This window comes from Amblyomma mixtum, chromosome 1, assembly GCF_055824585.1.
Source record: "Amblyomma mixtum isolate Tamu chromosome 1, ASM5582458v1, whole genome shotgun sequence".
Lineage (NCBI taxonomy): Eukaryota > Metazoa > Arthropoda > Arachnida > Ixodida > Ixodidae > Amblyomma > Amblyomma mixtum.
In genome coordinates this window covers 166,198,450-166,220,023 of record NC_143012.1, presented here as the reverse complement: position 1 = coordinate 166,220,023, position 21,574 = coordinate 166,198,450, and the positions used below count along the sequence as shown (strand labels likewise).

Here is a 21,574-nt window from a genome sequence, read left to right as displayed (position 1 = left end):
ACTTTTGGATCATTACACACTTTCATTACCGATGAATGCCTGTTGCCAGAACAGTTAGACCTCTCTTCCTTTAAAGCATTCGTCATTATGTAAAGTGATTAAAATGAGCACTACCACTTCCATGCCTTGTTTTTAGAATATTTTTCATGATGGCAATCATGATTCAAATTCGAATGAAAGAATATTTTTCCTTGGCATAAAGGCAAAATGTTCACCTACTACGAGGGGGTACCCAAAAGAAACCGGACTAAATTTTTTGGTCGGCAAAGCTTCTATGGTACCGCGTTTTGCCACTAGGGGCGCATAGAACGAACATTCCAGAGTCAGTAAGCCGAGTGCCGTCGTTGAAGGAGGTCAGACTAGTTTAGGCAGAGTTTTAGAGTGACGACTGTTTTGTGTGAACGTCGTTTTTGCAATGGCTGATTTTCGTGAACAGCACGCGCCGGTGAAATTCTGATTTTTGCTCGGAAAAAGTTGAATGGAAACTCTTGAAATATTAAGAAAGACGTACAAGGACGACGCTATGGGGACAACTGAAGTGTTCCTGAATCGAATCCTGAATCAAAGCAACAATCATGCTAATGAAAAACTTCAAATTCACCTCGCTTCAAGAAAGCTCGTCAGGTGAAACCAAACCTGAAAACAATGCCGATTTGTTTTTTCGACGTGAGAGGAGTCGTCCATTGAGAATTTGTTCCGCAGGGTCAGACAGTTAGCCAGGCTTTCTACTTGGATGTTTTGAAAAGATTGGCCAAGAGTGTGCGGTGGAAGCGGCCAGATTTGTGGCGGTCGGGTGAGTGGCTTTTCCATCATGGCAATGCCCCTGCTCACACAGCCGTCTCTACGACAATTTTGGACCAAAAATGGCATGACCCCTATTCCTCAACCCTCATACTCTCCCGACCTTGCCCCGTGCTACTTTCTTTGTTTCCTAGAATGAAAAAATAGGTGAATGGAAAGCGTTTCGCTGATGTTGCTGAGGTGAAGAAAAAAACGACGAAGGCACTGTCAAGCATCACAAAAGATGAATTTAAACAATGTTTTGAAAAATGGAATGAAAGATTCGACAAGCGTATCATTGCAAGTGGGGAATACTTTGAAGGAGACTGAAGGTCTGTGCTTAAAATGTAAAGAAATAAGTTCAAACAAAAATAAGTCCGGTTTCTTTTGGGTACCCCCTCGTACACTTTTATTTTGTCTTTATGCTATATGCTTTAATAGCCTGGTCATGATATATGAACAAAGCCATGGCACAGTTAAGGGCATTTGCATGGTATTCTTTTCTTTTGTCTTTTCAGACATCCAAGTCTGATGTGACTGTTGTTTCTTATAGCTTAATCACTTACAGGATTATATTTCTCCTCACTGTCCTTAATCTCCATCTTTTGTGAGTGCAGCTTTGTGAGTAGCTTTAGTTTGTGTACCAAACGATGACCTGCAGGTCATTTATTATTTTGTACAGGCATTATATGGGGTGTTTTAGCAGGACAGCATTAAGGGTCCCATTCTGCGAAAAAAAACTCTAGCATCGCTGTTGCCAGCATCGTGAGTGAAAAAATGATGGGCATGCCTCTGGTAGTTGGCAGGTGACATGGGAGGGCACTCATCGGGTTGTGTGATGTCACAAGACCACATGACATGGCCGAGTTGGCAGGAGATTGGCGTCGAACCCAGGCCCTTTGGATCCCCAGTCAGGCACAGGCACATCTTTGTCGAAGTGGTACTTCATACCTATGTTGGGTGGGCACTAAGATTATAATATGGCTGCTTATGACTGTATGCTAATCAGTATAAGTGAGCTAACAAAAGCAGGAATTAAGGGATTAGTAATTGAGCGAATAACAAAGTGTACGTACACGTACAGGGACCCGCAAGAGGAGCTGCAGACGAGTGCCATTAACGCTCTAGCGTCATACTCTTAAAGGCGGAGCATAAGTACCGTCCAATTTTTTTTGTTGACAACTGAATACACTTTTCAGTTTTCTCATCGCAAAGTGTAGTATTTCTTACCCCATAGTCGCTGCTGACCAGAACACCTTTGTCGCCAAGCAGATTCCTGAGCAGCTTTATGCCATGGCAGGCATCAAAAAGCATGAAGATTTTTTGCTGCTGATTTTCTGGGTGGGGGAAAAAAGGTCTTCAGGTCATTGTATGACTGCTCGTGTACCTCGCAGCCAAGCAGCTTTGCCATCGACACACTTGCGCTCAGACAATCACACACAACAGCCACTACTGTCGGCACACAGTCGGTTATGCAGTGTATGGCATCGAGAAGCAAGTTCTTGAGCTCTTCACCAGAGACACCAGCATTGAGGAAATAGCCAAATGGCATCTTCCATGGTGCTGCTATGCCAACCGCCATGAACACAAGTGCTTCTGTTGCTAACGGCGCATCAGCGACATTTTCAGGGTCTTGAGGGTGCCCCAGGTCTACATAACCGATGAGACGGCCACTGAAAGCATCAAGCTCACAAGCCTTTCTTATGCTCATGCCATCAAGTACAATGGAGCACAGGCATTTCCGTGGCGACTCTTGCCCATGTTTGGCCTATAAGTCGTTGAGCGCTTCAGCAGAGAAGCCCAGCCAGCCACTGACAACTTGTAGCCACTGCCTGATAGCATGTACACTGGGCATAGGAAACAGTGTACCCAAGTACTCATATCCCCGTGATGAATACTAGTACAGTGTGGAAGAAAACTTATTCATCTCGTCACTATACCTTCTGCGACAAGAATGCTCTGTTGCTGCATTTTCACACCACCCTTTTAAAATCTCTTGTGGCAGATTCTGAAAATCTTCAAGCTTTTTTTTCAGCTTCTTGAGAAGGCAAATTTTTCTCCTTCATCTCCTCAATGACATTCTGTAATGTTCCACTTTTTTTTCCGCATCTGGTCGTTTTGTCATGCAGCACTTTAAATTTCTTTCGGGCGGATGTAAGATTTTTGTCAAGCAGCTTCACCCTGTCCTCGGTTATTTCTTGGCTGTAGGTGTGGTCATGCTTTCCTGGTGGCTGTTGAGCATGATGGTGTTTTTTCTCCCCGTGGGACCATGCCAGCACATCCACTGGGTTGCGGTGCTTCCTGGCAGAGAAAAACGTGTGTTAAACTTTCTCATGTGGCATTGCCATACATCTTTAAAATCTCTGTTATCAGACCAATGTCACTTGCATTAAATAAGGCCAAGCGGTTGCCTCAAATTGCAGTGTCGAGTCACCCCACACAGCCCAATCCCTCTGTAAAATACCTGCCGGGTGTGCTCAGTGTTTTTAAATGCTAGTGGTAACATTTATTGTATCAGTCCTTCCCCCCCCCCGCCCATGGCATCTATAGTAAGTTACATCACACTTCCTGATTAGCACTGTGCCTGCACTGCATCATCTTGGCAGTGAAGATTCATTTCATTTTGTACTGCTTGCTGAGCCAAGAACTTGTGTACCTAAAATTGGCCGCTGCTATTATCTATGTTGTGTGCTTGCTAATTGATGGCATCCAATAAATATGTGCGTCTGTGTGTGCATACTTACCTGTGTGCCTCGAGTGTAGTGTGGAAACTGCGATGGCACTGCGCCTTCATGCAGCACGTGTTGACGCCCAGGTCTAAAATCGCTTGCCATGAAGTGAACCGAGCACAGCTTTTGGTATCTGCTGGGCCTGAAGTCCGGTTGCCCCATCGCTTGCAGCCATTTAGAAAGTAAGTCGGTGTTGTCCAGTGGGAACCTGTGCATTGAACACATTGCTACAGGTGAGGAAACGGGAAAAAAAGTTTTCATGATTTTGAACTTAACAACTTGTTATTGTCAGAACTGCAAATTTCTCATTTCGGCACCTGCTTTTTAGAAGCACAAAGTACCTCGACAAGCGACAGTTATGTTACCTTCAGTTGAAATTTTCCCGCCGATTTCGAAGCCGGGCGGTGGCCACCCATAGCATGCAGACGCAACTTCATGATTTCAGCGAAATACCCACATGCTGCGCAATTGTCAACATACTTGCCCGGCACTTACTTGTGGTAGGACAGGTTTCGGCTTAGCACTTCATGATTCTCTTTGCAGAGTCCGTACGCGCAGCGCCAAGACATGGTAAGAGCCGTCAAATGGTGTGCCCCGTGCGCAGACGACTTTCGCGCTAACACAGTGTGCAAAAGCCATAGTAGTGAAAAGGCAACAGCACATGACGCTAATACAAGATTTCACTTTTCCAAAATGCCATTAAATAAAGCATGGTCATAAGACCAAGGCTTGTTGACTAATCAAGAGCAAATGTTACAAGTGTGCACGGCTAAAGCATTTAGCTAAAATGTGTGCGGCAAATGAAAGAAGCAGAATGCTAGCAGTAACGGCAAAGACAACAGAAACCGAAGAAAGAGATAGCAGCATGTCACAAATCCAGTCCTTGACAACTCCGCGCTCCCTCACCCCCCGCCCCCCCCAGAAAATCGCTTGCGAGGAATGGCATCGAAATAATGATGGACATCGATACTGGCTCCCCAGTTTGCATCATTCCCAAAAGCATGTATACAACTCGTATCTGATCAGTGCACTCGCTTCTCGGTGCACTGACAATGCCAGTATCTTATGAAGGTACAACAGTGCAGTGCAGTCTGACTGTTTTAGACAGCAATGGCCCTAGTCTTTGTGGTCGGGACCTGCTGAAAAAAATTGACAGACAAACGCATTCACGTGCTGAGCATGTATTTGAAGGCTCCCATGTCAAAACAAGTCTTCGAGGATGTGCCGACACTCCTCCAGCAACCCTCCAACCTTTTCACAGAGGGCGCTGGTCTCATGAAAGGCCCGCCAGCCCGACTGCACATCAAGGCCGGAGCAAACCCCAAGGAGCAAACAACCAACGATTACAAATATCCCTCGAAGCCAGCGCACCTTCCACAACTGAATGCGGTGAGTGTGAAACTCATATCTCCTCGAATCCATTTGATGCAAGTGTGACAACTGGTGCACGGCGGAGGTCAATATAGCATTAAGGGACCCGTTGTGAACATTTGCATTGACGTGGACAAGATGGTTACATCGTTGCCCAGTCCCATTGAACACACCGCGCCCTCAATGTGCATCCGAAGCGGCATATCCTAGCGAAGACAACATACTTGGCAGGGGCAGTGAGAAAATATGATTTGCTGCCGTGGCTCAAGGTGTTTTGCGATAGGAGACGATACAAGCACCACAACATCAAGTGCGATTTTGCCGTTTGGGTGATATCGTAGAAGTGGACAAGCAGGACGAAATTTAGTCACTCCCGGAATTAGCAGACCTGAACGATTCCATACAGACGGCCACAGCCATGATGCTGGCTCAGCACACCTTGATATGGGATGAAGACAAGTTTCTCGTCATTGCTTCCGGTGAGAGAAAGAAGCCTCTGAGCATTCTCTACGACGAACATGCGGAGGAGCCCTCGTTCCCACAGATTTACGTCGGTGAGCCACACCGACGTGGACACCAGTGCCGAGCCGTCACACACGCCATGAGCGAGATCCGCAGGTCTGATTGTCGAGGTTCCACCCCACAGCATGTACTCTACATGGCCATGAAAGTGTTTAGGCACCGAGTAGCCAGCGACATGGCACGGAACCGCATGCTGTTTGGGTGGATGCCGCATGCTCAGGTGAGGACGCGGTTGTAGCCATCACAAACCCTTCCCTCCAACCAATTGCCACCGTTCACATATCCCCCCCTGCCACTTTGGAGGAGGCTGAAGAGGCCGCCATATTCCTAGCCATCACACGCACGGAGGCCCGATATATAGAACTGCCGCCTACTGCAAGCAGGGTCACGGAGCGGCAAGCATCCTTGCGCCGCTAGACTCATGCCCGGCCCACATCCGGTGTAACACTTTGCCACAGCACACCAGCGCCTGCGCTCTGCTTGGCTACTGAAGTTCGCACCAGAAAAGACAAAAAAGCGATGTTATCAGAAAGACTGCCGGCTGTACTCGGGCGGCGACAAAGCACGCCTGCCCACGTATCGTGCTTTCGGCAACGGCGCTGGGCGCAGGCGCACCGGGCGACGAACTCCACTGCTCTCTGGCTGCCGTGGTCGTCGCTAGGCCTGTTTCGCATCGAAGCAGCGGTGGACAGCGCTTCGGAAATAGCCTGGGTTATAATAAAATGCCTGCTTTTGGCATCGCTTTACTGTCAACAGCATCGTCTCACAACAAAAAATATGGTCATTTTTGCGGTGCGCTCGGCAGTGGAGCTGGCGGACGCCAGGCGCGCAAGCCGGACCGTAACGGCCGGGCAGCGGCGGTTGTGGCAAGAAATTTGCTCGTATTACAGTTGCTGCTTCTACCAGCAACTCGGCATTGTTCAACGATCCTCAAAAATGATCTATTTTCCACACTTCTTGCTCCCATAGTTTATTATTTACGTGAATAAAAATCTTTAGCTCATTTTTATGACGCCAGCAGACGGGATCCAGGCTTGCCGGCCGGCCTGCAGGCTCGATGTATTTCACATTTGCACCAGAAAAGACAAAACAGCCATGCTATCAGAAAGGCTGCCTGTTATATTACAGCAGTGGCAGCATGCCGAGCTTTCGGCAATGACGCCGCCTGCGGGCGCGCCGGGCGATGAACTGCGAAGCTCGCCGGCGGCCCTGGTCGTCGCTAAGCCTACCTGGTTTCGCATCGATACTATCGATACCACAGCTGAGGGAGCTTCGGAACTGGTCAGCGCTGTAAAAGGTACTACTCTCGTCACCCCTTTAACTGTTAACCTGTCCCATAATAAAATAAAGATATGCTCGATTTTCGCGACGCCTTCAACAGCGGAGCTAGCATATGCCAGCTATGCGAGCGGCGACCATGCAGCAAATAAAGCGGTCATGGGATGAAATTTGCTTGTATTGCCGAATTAAATACTGCCAGCAACTCGGCATCAGCCAACAATCCTCAAAAATGATTCATTTTTGGCATTCATCAATTCCAATTGGGCTTGTTACGAACGTGAACAAATAATACTAGCGTGTTTTTCTGACGCCGGCGGCCGGCATCCAGGCTGACAGGCCGGCCCCGAGAAACGCGCCCCCACGTCATTATGACGCTGGCGCTCTGCGCACTCGCATTCTGCCCCTTATCAGTGCGACGCGCCGCGTGCGGCCTGTCATTGACATCGGTTGGGCGCAGGCGGCGAGCTGCTGTCAGTCGTTGTTACGCCATTCGCAACAGCACGTCGCGCGCCCGGCAGGTAGCAGTCATGCCGAGAGCCCGCGACACCTCTGCCTGCGGGAGCCCCGACTCAAGCCTGAACTCCATGTACGCGAAAACTCACGCGAACGCGACAGCAGCAAGCGACGCCGTCACGCGAAGTGAAATGCCCGTGTCACTTGTCGTATCGCTCGGATCTGCACTCACAGAAAATTTCGCTCGTCGCCCGGAAGTTGCCTACGCGATTAGCCAATAGCAGCTAATCCGGCAGCGTACGTCACTGCCGGTAATTTCAGGCGCTTTCTCGAAAGTGCTGCATTTTGCGTTGGCAAGGTTCTTCGCACTACCATGGCACACGCTCAAGCCCAAGTATTCAACGAGAGGCTCATCGACGCCGTGGAGTGCGAGCGGGTTCTTTGGGACCTACAACAAAAAAACTACAAAGCGCGCAACGTGTCAGAAGCGGCGTGGCGCCGAGTAGCCGCAGCCGTCGGTGCAACAGGTGAGTGGTTTTGTAAACAAAGAACTCAGTTGGTGCCATTGACTATACGAAATGCTGACCGTACGCCGAGTGCGGCTTTTCGCAAGTGCTGTGTTTTAGGACGTGGCAAACTGTGTAACGTCGAGCGATCGTAATCGATATGCGCTCTGCCGGGCAGCAGATTTGCATGCCAAATGCATGATTAATTTCGATACAGGCTTTCACCTGATAGCCAATTTACTGCGATTTTCATGCCTACGCAGTTCCTGATGTAAAAAGCAGATGGAAAAATCTATGCGACACATTCCGGAGGGTGTTCAAAGGGCGCATGCAGGCGAGCAAGAGCGGTGCTGTAGTGGAAGAAATTGAAGAGACGTCAACCTAGCCTTGAAGAGACTTGAAGAGAAATTGAAGAGACGTCAACGAAAGGCTGCTCTTTCTGTGGGACACAATTCGCAGTAGAACGTAAGTCCATTTGGAGGCACTTTCTATGTCTGCATGTGGCTGTTCGAATTCTCCTCAGTGCCAACCTTTCACCCAGAGAATCGCCATTGAGAGTGCTGCCAACAGATATATCTTCTTTGAAAGCTGGTGTGGAGAAAGACTCATGGTGTTTATTAAGCAATGGCCGCATTATCAGGGTGACAAAACTGACTCCACAATTTATTTTTGGCCATGAGCACCTTCATTCCAGGAGCTTCATCTCTCTTCCACTTTTGTCAGAAAAGTTAGATTTTCCGCACAGACAATGCTTCACCTGGTATGAGGATGTTGCCTGTGGAGTGTTTTCAGTCCAAATGTGTGAAAATTCTGTGGAAGTCTGGGTTCGTTGTATTGCCCCTCGTTCATCACAATGAGTTGAAGTGGATCATTGTTATCCTATTTGAGTTAGCTTGCCATGCTTAGTTAAAGCTTATTTTTGAGCACTGTTTTCCCTCTCCATGATAGCTACAAGCGTATCATGGTAGATGTACATGAATATTCTCTTCATAGCGAGCAGAAATGTAGTTAGTAGGAATGTATTTCGAGTGTTGTATTTTTGCTCCTTTATTATGATTAGTAAAAGTACAATTTTAAGTGTCTTATTTCCTCTCTATGATGGGTGTATATTTTTAAATGTTGTAATTACTTTCCATCATAAATGGTAGAGGCAGCAAACCCCACGTTTATGGTTCTGTTCAAACACTGTGGCTGCTTGTGTGCACCTTCCTGAAGACCTACTCTGATGGTAGTGGAGACAAAATGTTGCAAAACGTTCTCTAAATCTTGGAAATGACTCCCCTCCTCTCTTAAACAGGGTCTTGGTATCTCATTGGTTTCAGTACATGCAGCCCTGGTATGCCTTGCTCCTGTGATGTGCCAGCGACATGTTTGCACATCAATTAGCTTGCCTTGCTCAGTATCACATGCAAGGGTTGATGATGCCCTTTGTCTTGCTGCTTGGCTGTGATGGCACTTATCTGATGCAAGTAATGCCGCATGAGCTTCCCAGCACACTGAACCAACATGAATGTTGGCCCACTGGCCTTGCTACATACGGTTGCAGGCACGTGCTTTGCCCTTGGAAGAAATTGTTGAGCCTTGGCCTTCCCACCTGCATCTAGCTGGTGGTTTTTTGATAGATTTTCTTCTGTGAGAGGTGATGCCATTTGAAGCAATGTGTGGTCGCAGTGTTAAGGCATTTCATGGAAGAAAGTAGCCTTTCAAGGCTGACACTTGTTCCTGTTGTTTGGTAGACTGTTCTGTGCTACCAGTACAAGAATGGCGTCGCTGTGATGTTCATTGGTTCATGCTATTCTCATGCTAGAGCTTTCTTCAACTCGCCTATATTCTGTTCAGCTCGTCTGTTGGCAGGAGGGCAGCTTGGGCGCAAAGCTACAGGAATGATGTCTCTACCTCAGTTGACACAAATGCCATCCTGTTGTATGGCGCTACCTTGTGTAGAATTCCAAGAGGTTGTAAATAGTGAGCGCAGTACATCAATCAATGACTGCTGCTCACATTGGATGAAGTACTCTTTGAACCTAGAGCCACTTGGTAAAAGCATCTGTCGGCGCCAACTGTATGCTTTTCCACAGGCCTAGCAAACTAGTGTACTGGTAGTGTATGTCATGGAATTCACGGCTCCATGACCAACTCATGGCTGAGTCTAAAATGAAATTTGAACCCTTTCTGCGTTATTCTGTTTGCTCTGGCATAATTTGCTAAACTTTTCGGTATCTAAGTGTACCTGGCTACCCCAAATAGCTTCGTGCACAGGTCTTAAGTGCCAGAGCATCAACGGTGGCTTGCATGAACCAGTGAAGCAGCCTGATCACATGCAGCTTTCAGTATTTCTACTCCCGAGTTCCAAGTGATGTGTCCTCAATAAATAGCAAGTTCTGCCACTCAATGAAGGATCTATTTAGACTGAACATGCGAATGATAGCTATTTGCCCACATCTGTCTTGGGTTTATTAACATGCTGATCAAGTGAGCAGCCCATATACTGAGCCTGCACTTCTCCACTGTGTGACTTGGATTATCTTTCATGCGCCCATGCTCCACTAGCACCCACGCAGCTTTTACATGTGATGCAGAATATGCAGCCAGGATAAATGTGATAATGTCAACGCTTCCCGCACACAGCTAATTAATGTACGTGGGACTATATATTTCGATAGGTGTCACCCGGGCAATGATCGCTAAAATTGCATGTGATGTTCCTGCACTGCGAAATCCAGAGTAATCTACACGGGACTTATGAAGGCTGCAGGCAGAAATATACTAGCTGTTTCCACAGTATCGTAATGGTGATGCATGGGAAGCCCCTATTGGGGTTGCCCGCACTTCCCCGTCGTGTAGCCTGGGTCATTCATGCACACACTGCATGTTTCGCCACTACGTAGCCCACGCATAGCCCTTCTATATCTGATATGTAGGATACAGGTGGGGAAGATGTGGGAACGACAGATGTGCCCATGCGCAGCCCATGTATTTTCTACGCAGGACCCTTGTAGGCTGCAGGCGGGAATACTGGATGTTTGCCCACACCCAGCCGCCTTGAATCTGTCAGGGTGCTATGTTTCTGTTTCACAGTGGCCACTTGCTGGCTTTTCCTTCAGCTTCTCACAGCTTTCCACTTTATTCCCGCACGTCACTTGTGCGGAGCGTTCATGCGTTATTTTCCACTCTGCCTTCTTAGCTGTTCCTTTTATTGCTTCTTTGCTTGAGCTAGCACGCTCGCGCTTCCTTTGGCACTTCTTTTTCTCCTGACAATCACTGCGATGTTCAGACATGCAGGATTCGAATTTCTCTCCCATGTGTATACTTTCTGGATCAATGGAAAATTTTGCCCCTAAGGCATTCCATGCACAGTAAATCTGCACATGTACAGTAAAAACGCGTGTAAGGTCCGCACCCCTAAAAAATGTTTAAAAAAAATAAATCTGTGTAAGGGCCGCACCGAAACTTTTCATGGCCCAGACGGGAATAGCCTTCTAAATGCACGTGCCATGGCCTCTCCGATCAGCTCCGGCTCTGAGCAACGGAGTGCTTGATCGTGGAGGCCACGCAAGCGCATAGGAGTTTCCAAATGCCGTCCATGGATGGCGCCCAGGGTCGCAGTCATCATCATCACAGTAAACTTCTTCCTCCACCACGACCTCCCGTTATCCACATTGGCATCAATATCACCAGCTCCAGCCATTTATAGCCAACCTGAGGTCCTCGATAAACTTCACACTGATGTCGCTCGGTCTGTACGGATGCCTGACGAGAATGACTATCGACGAGGATGGAACGTTTAGCTGTGGAAGCAACCACAATAGAATACAGCTGGAGTTTGGTGGAAATGCCCGGACTCTAAGGACTGTTGAAGATAGACGGCTTTTCCTGTCTGACCGAGACGTCGAGCAGCTAGCAGATGAATTGGAAACTACACCACCGGAAGACTATGAAGGTTTGGTAGAACGGGTGTAGTAGATGCTTCACAACAAGCGGTGTAGGGGTAATAAACGGGGCAGGTGCACTCTCAAGCGTTGGTGGGATGGTGAAGCTCAGAGGGCAATCAAGGAACGGAAGTAGGGGTGCCGGGGACACCGACTGGCTCTGAGAACAAACCAGCCCGAGCAAGCAATCCTGCACCTATTGGAGGAGTATAAAGAGAATAAGGGGAAAGCGGCTAGTGTAATACAGCAGAAGATCCACACATCGGACAGGGAGTTTTTGGAGGAACTAAAGAAAAGCGGACGGAACGCGCCTTGTACATTTTGGCATGTGAGAAAGTTGTACAGCCGTACAACACTGAAACAACAGTTACGTGACCCTCAATCACTTCAACTTCTCTCACCCAAGGACAGTGTGGAGCTGGTGGCAGCGCAGGTCAGAGCGAAGCTCAGTAGCAGCAGTGGAATGCCGGAAGAGGGACCGGATCCGGAAATTGGACCAGGGCCAGACGTACCAGAATGGTTGGGACAAGTCGGGGATCAAAAGCTGAAGAATGTTACCGGGCAACTTTCGATCGATTACCGCATCTGGCACGGATGACATCCCAGCGTCACTCCTCAAGAAATTAGGCCCAGTACAGCGACAGGCATTGAAAGAAACCCTTAGTACCTGTCTGGAGTGAGAGGAAATACCTGCTGGCTGGAAACTTGGAAGAATGCTGTTCTTGTACAAAGGCTCTGGCGACCTATAGACCAATCACGGTGAATCCAGTTGTATACAGGCTCTTCGCCGAAGTCCTGCGCAGACGGATACAAGCATGGGCAGAGCGGGAAAAGCTGCTGCACGAGTTGCAGCAGGGCTTTCGCCTGGGACGGCGGTTGGAGGACAACCTGTTCATCCTGACCCAGTGCATAGAGCTCGCGACAGGTCAAGGCAGAGTTGCGGGCAGCCTTCCTGGATGTGAAGGCCTATGAATGCGTACACCATGGAGTCCTGTGGAATAGGCTACGCCTCAAGGGAATGCCTGAAGAGGTAGTTAGGAAGGGTACTATGATTGCTTCTTTCCATGCTTGGGGGATTTCTCCACTCATCATATTGTATTGAAAAATTTTAGGAAAGCCTCTATGGCAGTCTCAGAGAGGTGAGCAAGCATGGCATAATGTATAGTGTCTGGGCCTGGTGCTGTCTATTTACCGGATGTTAGAACTGTGTTTAGTTCAATGTAATAAGCTGACAGTAGTCTTCATGTATGCATGTTCTGAAGGGAAGTTTTTGTTTTTCTACTATTGTTTTGTGCTTTTGGAGTGTATGTGTGTAGTTGGATGAGCTTGAAACTGGAAAAATGCTCACCCAATATGTTGGCCTGCTCTTCTAATGTTGTTTGAGTACTGGGTGTTGGTAGCATTGGAAATGTGAATGGAGTAAAATTTCCTGTGAATTTCCGCACCTGCTCCCACATTTACTTTGATGATATTGAGCTCTTTATTGAGGATATGTACTGTTGCCATGATGCCCTTTCTGCGTTGCGTCTAATACCCCTGTCACACGGGCACTTTAGATCCTCATTGAGTCAATGCTCATCGAACTCAATGCAGATCGACGGTTGTCACACGGCCACTTTCAAGCGCAATCGAGCTCGATCCCGCTTGACTCGATGCCGACTCCTCAAGAGTGCTTGAGGTTCCAAGCGCAATCGCAAGCACTCTCGCCCTCACGAAGCTATAAAAATAAACACTAAGCAACAAAACAAAACCACAATTGTTGTTTTAATTGATTAAAATGCAAGACAGAACATTCTCAGGCACTATGCCTGCTTATATGAAAAAATTGTTATAAATAATCTCGGCACCACGCTACACGCTTTGCCCGCCGTCTCTCGTCAGCTCGTCAGTGTAAACAAAGATGGTGTCCTCCAGCTCATCGACGCGCTAACTCTGGAGCGAGCGCGAGACAGCCGCTCTTATAGACTGCTGGCAGGACCGCCTCAACGATTTGCGGCGCCAGAAGAGGAACACCGCAGACTGCGCCGAGGCGTTGCGGGACCTTGGCTTTGATAGAACGGCAGCAGAGGTGCGGCACAAGATTAGAAACTTGACGCAAATGTACCGGTAAGTAAACTGACGTTTGCTACGAAGCGCTTATTAGCGGGCCTGTGCATGTTAACGATGCAGCATTTTTAGACGGCCTTCTAGTACACAGGCCTTGGCTTTTTCATCTGCGCCTGTTCTGTTTTGTTGCTTCGAATTCACGCTTCACGAGATGTCATTGCAAGTCTCCATTCATTTTGGCTGGCGTCTGAATGTAAAATCTGGCAGGCTTGTTTCTGTTTACTATAGAACTAATGACGGCTTCTCTTGTCGCTTTTAAATGCACATTGCGCTGCCATTCAGCAGTTATGTAAATTTGCGCGGCTTTCCATCCTTTTTAGGGACATCAACAAAAACGGGACTACCACAGGATCAGGCGCCATCCAATGGCCCCATTACAGCTGGATTCACGAATTCTTGGGGTCGTTACCCATGAACGACCCCTCGCTCGTTCAGGAAACCCGCTGTGCTGCGGGAGCCACTGTAGAGGAGGTATGTAGATCAAATTCAAGATTGGCAAGGCACTTGCCAAAAAAGTGGTGCTCTATCACTTTGTCACCTTTTCATATACATCACCGTGAACTTTGGAAAATGGCCTTTATTGGAGTAGCTATGATCTCAAGGTCATGAAATATGTGGCACACTCTAATGCTAAATAAAAATGCCAAGGTGACATCACATACAAAATGCAAACAGCCTGACATTAGTCGTCTGTCTTTTAGAACTGCTGCACGTTGCATAGCACACAGCATGTGCTGGGTTGCATTTGAACCATAGTGATGTTTATCTCTAGTTCCATCCTCTCCGCATCATATTTGTTAGTGCTGTCATCCTGTCTTTTAGCGCTACAAAGTATCAACCACCTTACGTTTCAAGTGTGGTCATGATGTCAACAGAATCTGCCACAGATGGCCCCTGAAGGCATTTGCCGAGGCAGTAAGAAAGGAAAAGATGTCCTTGGAAGAAACATTGCCAATGTATTTCGAAAGCCTGATTACTTCTCTGAAACGTCTCTGAAGCCTGAAACTTCTCTCCACTAGATGGCAAAAGAATATAAGTGTGCCAGAAACAAAATCTGTCTAATATTGTCATGGGTCGTCCAAACGAATCAGGTCGTGGGGACACAGGAGTACCAGGACCACAGGAGAGCAGGCGCCAGAGACAGTCCAAGGGGTCGCAGCCGAGCTCACAAGCGATTCCCACCGAGCCTCTTCCTCTTCTCCGTCGATCGGCTCCCCGCTAGTTGAGGATGACGTTAAGTGGAAAATAAGAAATTAAACACATGACACTGCTCCCCTCCCGAAAGACGCATCGACCCGATGTGCAGAGGCAAAATCAAGGCTGAAAAGTATGCATAAAACGCGAAGAGTTGGGCCACGTGCTCCGAGCGGTCACAATACTCCTTGAGACGAGCGACGTGAACAACTTCGGAGGCAGGCGGGCGGCGGGGCACCAGCGTTACGATCTGCAGCACTTCGTAATTTAACTCGCCTATACGGTGAATAACCTCGTATTGGCCAAAGTATCTTTTCAGCAGCTTCTCGCTAAGGCCACGGCGTCGAATTGGAGTCCACACTCACACGCAATCACCAGGACTGAATTTAACATCACAATGGCCTTGGTTGTATTGGCGAGCACCGACTCGCTGGCGGGCCAGCTGTCGGGCTTCTTCTGCATGTTGGGCAACGAGTTGAGCATCGGCGTGAGTGTAGACGTCTGGCTGGTGGGGCAGCATAGCGTCGAGCATGGTAGTGACTTCCCTGCCATGCACCAGGCGACTGGCGTATGCGATGACACGCTCGGCACCGCTCTGATGCTGGATCAAGACGGCCCCGAGGCCCGTGTTACTAGCGTCAGTGTGTACCTCAGTCGCGGCGTTCTGATCAAAATGGCCCAGTACAGGGGAAGCCTGCTGGCGCCGTTTTAGATGGTCAAATGCAATCTGCTCTTCATCAGACCACCGGAAGTGGATGGACTCTTTCCTGAGGCGAGTAAACGGTGCGGCGATATCCGAAAAGTTGGGACAAAGTGTCTAGTAAGCGCAGAGGCCCAGAAATCTCCGCACAGTGTTCTTGTCCAACAGCGTCGGGAAGGAAGCGAAGGCCACTGTTTTATCGGGATCAGGACGGACGCCCTCGTGACTGATGACATGACCCAGAAACTTCAGTTCGTCATAGGCAAACTGGCACTTCGTTGGCTTGAGGGTGAGGCCGGCGTTTCTGATAGCCTGCAGGACTGCTTTCAGGTGAACCAGATGTTCATGAAACGTGCTTGAAAAAATGATTACATCATCAAGGTAGACAAGGCATGTTTGCCACTTGAGGCCGGTGAGCACGGCGTCCATAACGTGCTGGCAGGTCACTGGAGCTGTACAGAGTCCGAAGGGCATCACCTTGAACTCATAAAGTCTATCCGGGGTGACGAAAGCAGTCTTCTCTCTGTCGCGCTCATCCACTTCTATCTGCCAATACCCGCTTTTAAGGTCAATGGATGTAAAGTAACGGGCATGGCGCAGACGATCAAGAGCGTCATCGATGCGTAAAGGTGGATATACGTCCTTCTTCGTGACTCTGTAGAGGTGCTGGTAGTCAACACAGAAGCGAAGGGTGCCGTCTTTTTTCCTCACCAGCACTACCGGAGCAGCCCACGGGCTGTGAGATGGTTGGATAGTGTCATTAGCCAACATTTCACGCACTTGATGTTGTATGGTTTCGCATTCTTTTAAAGAAACCCGATAAGGTGACTGACGAACGGGATGAACAGCGTCGCTGGTAATTATTCTGTGCTTTGCTATTGGCATCTGGCGAACCCCTGGTGACATAGAAAAGCAGTCGTGGAACTCACCCAGCAGAGCGATGAGCTCGTCTCTCTCCTGAGCAGAGTTGCAGTGCAATGCTGACACCTAAAGGCGACGCCGAGTGCTTGGGAGGGAGCGGACAGGAAGAAGCCGCAGACAGGGTTTCAGCTTCGACAGGGGTGTTGAGGCGCTCGATGAGGCCGATTACTGTGCCCTTGGTGAGGTGCAGCGGTGTGCTGCAAAAGTTGGTGACGAGGACTTCGGTGCAGCCAGAGTGAAGCCGTGTGACACCTCTAGCAACACCAAAACCCCTGTCAAGAAGCAGCTGCACATTACCCTCAAGAAGAACTTCGCCAGGGGCAACCGGTGCGGACTCGACCAGCAGGAACACGCTTGAGTCAGGCAGCAAAGTCACGTGGTCCGCTAAGATGCGCGCCTCGGAGCTCGGCGTGTCAAGGCAAGGTTGACAAAGGGTGTGGCGACAGTCGGCGAGGTCGATAACAGCGCCGAACTCGGTCAGAAAATCCATACTGAGAGTTATATCTCTCGAGCAGCGCTGCAAGACGACGAAGGTTACAGGGCACGTGAGACCGTTAATCTCAACACGAGAAGTGCAGCGGCCTGCCGAGGTGACGAGGTGGCCTCCGGCGGTTTGTATTTGTGGGCCATCCCACTGCGTGAGTATTTTGCGAAGGCGGCGGGACAGCTCCCCACTTACAACGAAGTAGTCGGCGCCGATTTCGACGAGGGCCGTCGTGGCGTGGCCATCGATAAGTACACATGACAATATCACTGCTTCAATTCACACCTAGTCACTAGACATCCTTGTTTCCCACACGCAGAAATGATCCCACACTTCTCACCTCTCTATGGAGCAAAAACATTAACAGGCAAACATAATAAATTGTTGCTTCTCTGTTCTATATGATGCAGATCATTGTGGACATGGTGGTGGGCACCGACAACAGTGGCGCTGAGGATGCCAACCCAGCACTGGCGTCTCAAGAGCACACGTTGAACGCGGACGACAGCCAGGTCGTTGAACGCGTTGCAGCCAAATCCGTGGCCACTGAAGAAGGAGGAGCTGAGGGGCAGGCAGGCATCCCCGAGCAGCAGCCCAGAAAAAGGATGTGCACTGCTTCCCATGACTTTAGACAAGCTCTGCTCACGGAGCAGAGGATGCTCCGTGAAAGCTTGGAGGCGTGCCACGCCAGAGAAATGGAGATGAGACAGCGGCACTTGACCCTGCAAGAAAAATTGGTTAATGCTGTCACGAAATTTTTTGAATCGACATAAGGATTTTTTTAACCCTTTCAGGCACCATTTTTTGTTTTCGCTGAAATCAACTATTTTTTCACCTAAGTAGTATATTCAGGAACGTGACAGGTCAGTTCTTAGAACAATGTGGAGAATTCCATGCAAAGTGTCAGATTTGTTAGAAATAATAACACCAAAATGTTCTCGTGTGTCAGGTAAACACCGTAGGGATCGCGGAATCACTTTGTGTTTGGAAGATTCACATTATGCTCGAAACTGAGCAAAAACAATCGATGTTTTCACTCGCGGCAAAATCTTCTGCACAAAAACGGCAGACAAAGTGCTACCTAGCTCACTCTTATGTAAAATATTATTTACTGCATTCGCTACATGGTACAAAAAAGCAACTTATTTGCAACAAGAAGGGTACTCAATTTGACTGAAATAATGAAATCACTGTTAAGTGCTCCAGTTTCTCAGAAAAAGCGGCAAGTTTGCCACTTACACAATTGTGTACAAAGCGCCTGAAAGGGTTAAGGGCACAGGGTTAGCCATATGCATTCCATGCGTATTTATGCATAATTAAGACCTATTTTATTGGCAACTATACCACACAGCTCATTAGGTTTCATTTAATCTATTTGCCATTCTCTCAGCGAATTTTTACGGTTTTCTGATTTTTTCAGAGTTGTCTGTTTGTATTTTGGCAATTTTTACTTTGCCTACCAGTTTTCTTTTTGTGCTAGTGTTCAGACTCGTCGGTTTTCTTGATGTTTTACCCTTGCTTTCATCTCAGCAAGTGACATAATTGTAATCAGTGAACTGAATGTAAGCTCACATTATTTTCTTAGCTGCTTGCAGATGAAAGAAAGCTGGCTGTTGCTTTTCACGCATAAAAGGTTGATGCTGCTTCTGCTGGCATGCTGCCTTCACATGAAGATGACGCGAGTGTGCATGCACATATATTTATCGAACGTCCCTGCATGCAAGAGGCATCACTCTGAATTTTGTCATTTTGCTTCTCTGCCAACAGGTGGTTGACCAAGAAAATGACAATATGTTAATTCCTCACAGAAAGTAGGTACTGCTTTTTTGGAAAAATGAGACTGAGAATGTGACTTTGACTTCAACATGTTTTTCATTGCATGTCAAGACAAAGGACAGCTATACACAGTGGGAGCAGACACCAACAGATCATACATACGCAGTCACGCATCACTCACATGCTTCTCTATGTACTCACTCCCAATACTGCACGCCACAAGACATACTTTTTTACATAGGGATCCCAGGTCAAGTTTTTAACAGCCTTGTTTTGAAGCTAAGAGAAATGGGAGCAGCAGCAACTGCTCCCGACTCTGATGAGGCTTAGACTTGGCCTCCTCTGTGCAGACCTTGTAAGGAGGTTCCAGGTAATAGTTGCAAGTGTATCCAAAATATTCACAAATATGCTTTGCACCATGGAAAGAATAATGGAGGATGTTGTAGTTTGGTTGGCATGGGCAGCTGTGTATGACAGCATGCCGCAAAGCTTTGTGAAGAGTGGCCACGGCCGAACAACGTGCATCTTTGATTGCACTGAGGCGCAATTACGAAGACTAAAAAAACTTCTCGCTAGAGCGCAAAGCCCATAGAAGGGATCAAATACTGTGAAATTTCTTACAGTGATAGCTCCCAACAGCCTTACAATGTATGTGTCCGATGTGTATGGTGGCAGGGCCTCGTACAAGTATATAGCCAGAATATGCGGCATTGAGGAGTACCTTCTTCCAGGTGATTACATTCTGGCAGATAGAGGCTTTAAGCTGGAACCTCACCTGAAGCACAAGGTATAATAAATATGAATACACCAGCCTTCTTTAGAGGTGAGTGTTTTTTACCACAGTACAGCATGGCTGTTCTTGTTCCCGAGTACTTAAAAGCATTCTCTTCACTTTTAGGAAAGACTCAACTGTCAGAAGAGGATGCATGAGTCCGGACACATGTCGAAAAGGCTATAATATAAATGACATAAAGACTTACAGAATCTTTAAGCATGCACTGGCGATTAAGTCCAGAAAGCATATTAACCCTTTAAGGAACACGGGACACACATGTCCCTGGAATTAAACACAGCGCAACTACAGATATACTGCGCGTGTAAGCTTTAAACTTCTGCATTTGGCTCCATTAAGTTACCTCTGGTAGAAAATTAGGTTTCAGTTGGCAACTCTGGCACCGCCTTCCTGCCATATTAGGAGATTGTACAGCAGGGGTGCGAGTACGAGTCGCTCAAAATCGCCTCAATTGGAAAGGAATTGCCCCGTTCCAATTGGTCGGCCATGACCAGAGGCCGTATTGATTTTTTGCGTCACCGGCTGACACCATAAATGTGCCAGAAATGTTGAAGTTGCTTACCTAATTAAGCGAGCCGATTGAGACGATTTTTCGAGACTGGGACGACCTGTCTCAAACCATTTCAGACACAAAATGGTGGCTGTTTACCATGCAATGAGCGGCGGGTGGCCGCGCGAGCAACGGCGTAGGAGGGTGTTCGAAGATGCGTTTGACTTGCCGGACGAGCTGTTTCATCGACAATTTCGACTCAAGAAGGAGACGGCACTGTGGCTGTGCGACCAATTGGAGGACGAACTGGGAGGGGTGCTGGTGAGCGCGCTGTCTGTGCAGCGGCAAGTGTTGAGTGCACTGCGCTTCTTCGCGACCAGGGGGTTTCAGGGCGCCGTAGGCAGCGAGGCAAGCGTTGGCATCACGCAGCCAACAGTTAGCAAGTGTGTGCGGCGGGTGGCAGCGGCTATAGTAAAAGTGGGGTCGCGGGAGGGCTGGGTACATTTCCCGGCCAGCCCTGAAGAGAAAGCGGCGGCGAAGGAGGGCTTCCTCAGCCACGGCAGCATCCCCGGCGTCGTTGGGTGTGTGGATGGCACCCTTATCGCCATCAAGGCGCCACGGGGCAATGCTGTCCACAAGGCAGCCTTTTGGAGCTGCAAGGGCTACGCCTTAAACACGATGATAGTGAGTACGCTTCGTTCTCCTTTTTTTTACTGCATGTGTTTGGCTGCAAGCTCGGGCCTCGACGGCGGGCGTTCACAACTAAGCTTGTGCTGCTGTTTTCTCTTAGGTCTGCGACTCCACAATGCGGATTACTGCCGTTGACCCGCGTTGCCCTGGGTCGGACCATGATGCATTTTCGTGGCGCCACTCGTGGCAGCGCCGTGAGGTGGTGGAGCAGGGCCTGCTGGCAGACGGGGAGTTTCTTCTCGGTAAGCAGTGAGAAAGCCCCCTGACCTCGGCTACATATATGGAGCTAACGTGCATAGGTTTTGTTGAAATGCATACTTCCTGCCTAAGAAACCAACGCAGCATGCAGGCGACAGTAACACACTTCTATAGTCATTTATATCAGTAAGAAGTTAGGCTGTTCTTACAACGATGCTCCCTTAAACATCTAAATTATGCATTGTCAGCACTCCCATGACTGTCACGTTCAGCAAAGCTTGACTGTGGGCTACTTCCTATGAATATTCTATTGTATCAAGGGTGTTGAGATCGACAACGACAAAGGCCATGCTTAACTGAGCATCATTTCTGGCTTACAGGGGACAGTGGCTACCCTTTGGAACCCTGGCTGCTAACACCTGTGGCAGGCCATCCCAGTCCGGCCTCTCCAGATGGGTTATTTAATGCAGCGCACAGCTCCATGAGGTCCATCGTCGAGCGTGCCATCGGCATGCTGAAGAGCCGCTTCCGGTGCCTCTCCATTACGAGCTGGAGCGAGCGGCCTCCATCATTGGAGCCTGTGCTGCACAGCACAACTTCTGTTTAGATGACCCCTTGCCAGATGAGGATGCCACTGCCCTCGATGACAAC

General features: G+C 48.5%; 3 protein-coding genes and 1 pseudogene across 10 annotated transcripts in view; 3 read left to right on the top strand and 1 right to left on the bottom strand.

The window, feature by feature from the left end:
- LOC149369680 (uncharacterized) overlaps positions 1 to 21,574 on the bottom strand; it is a 133,126-nt gene that overhangs the window by 4,163 nt on the left and 107,389 nt on the right. For 2 of the 8 annotated variants that reach the window (XR_016285429.1, XM_089559250.1), the window contains exons 2-4: positions 3,525 to 17,698; positions 2,961 to 3,081; positions 1,571 to 1,731 (exon numbers count right to left, since the gene is read on the bottom strand). Coding sequence is in view for 4 of the 8 variants with exons in the window: in XM_089559250.1 (XP_089415376.1) it covers positions 1,571 to 1,707 (137 nt within the window). In the remaining 4 variants the exon portion in view is untranslated. Of the gene's footprint in view, positions 1 to 1,570; positions 3,082 to 3,524; positions 17,699 to 21,574 lie in introns of all 8 variants that reach the window. The other 6 variants (XR_016285428.1, XR_016285427.1, XM_089559246.1 and 3 more) reach the window with 6 other exon arrangements.
- On the top strand, positions 7,510 to 8,027 carry LOC149369690 (transcription factor Adf-1-like). Its single transcript, XM_089567436.1, has 2 exons — positions 7,510 to 7,663; positions 7,906 to 8,027. The coding sequence occupies exons 1-2, from the start codon at positions 7,510 to 7,512 to the stop codon at positions 8,025 to 8,027; spliced, it is 276 nt and encodes a 91-aa protein (XP_089423562.1).
- LOC149369689 (uncharacterized) lies at positions 13,996 to 17,749 on the top strand. The gene is made up of 2 exons (XM_089559284.1): positions 13,996 to 14,148; positions 17,387 to 17,749. Exons 1-2 carry the CDS (start codon positions 14,089 to 14,091, stop codon positions 17,747 to 17,749), a joined length of 423 nt encoding a protein of 140 aa, XP_089415410.1. The 5' UTR covers positions 13,996 to 14,088.
- Positions 18,650 to 19,682, top strand: LOC149369688 (uncharacterized; annotated as a pseudogene).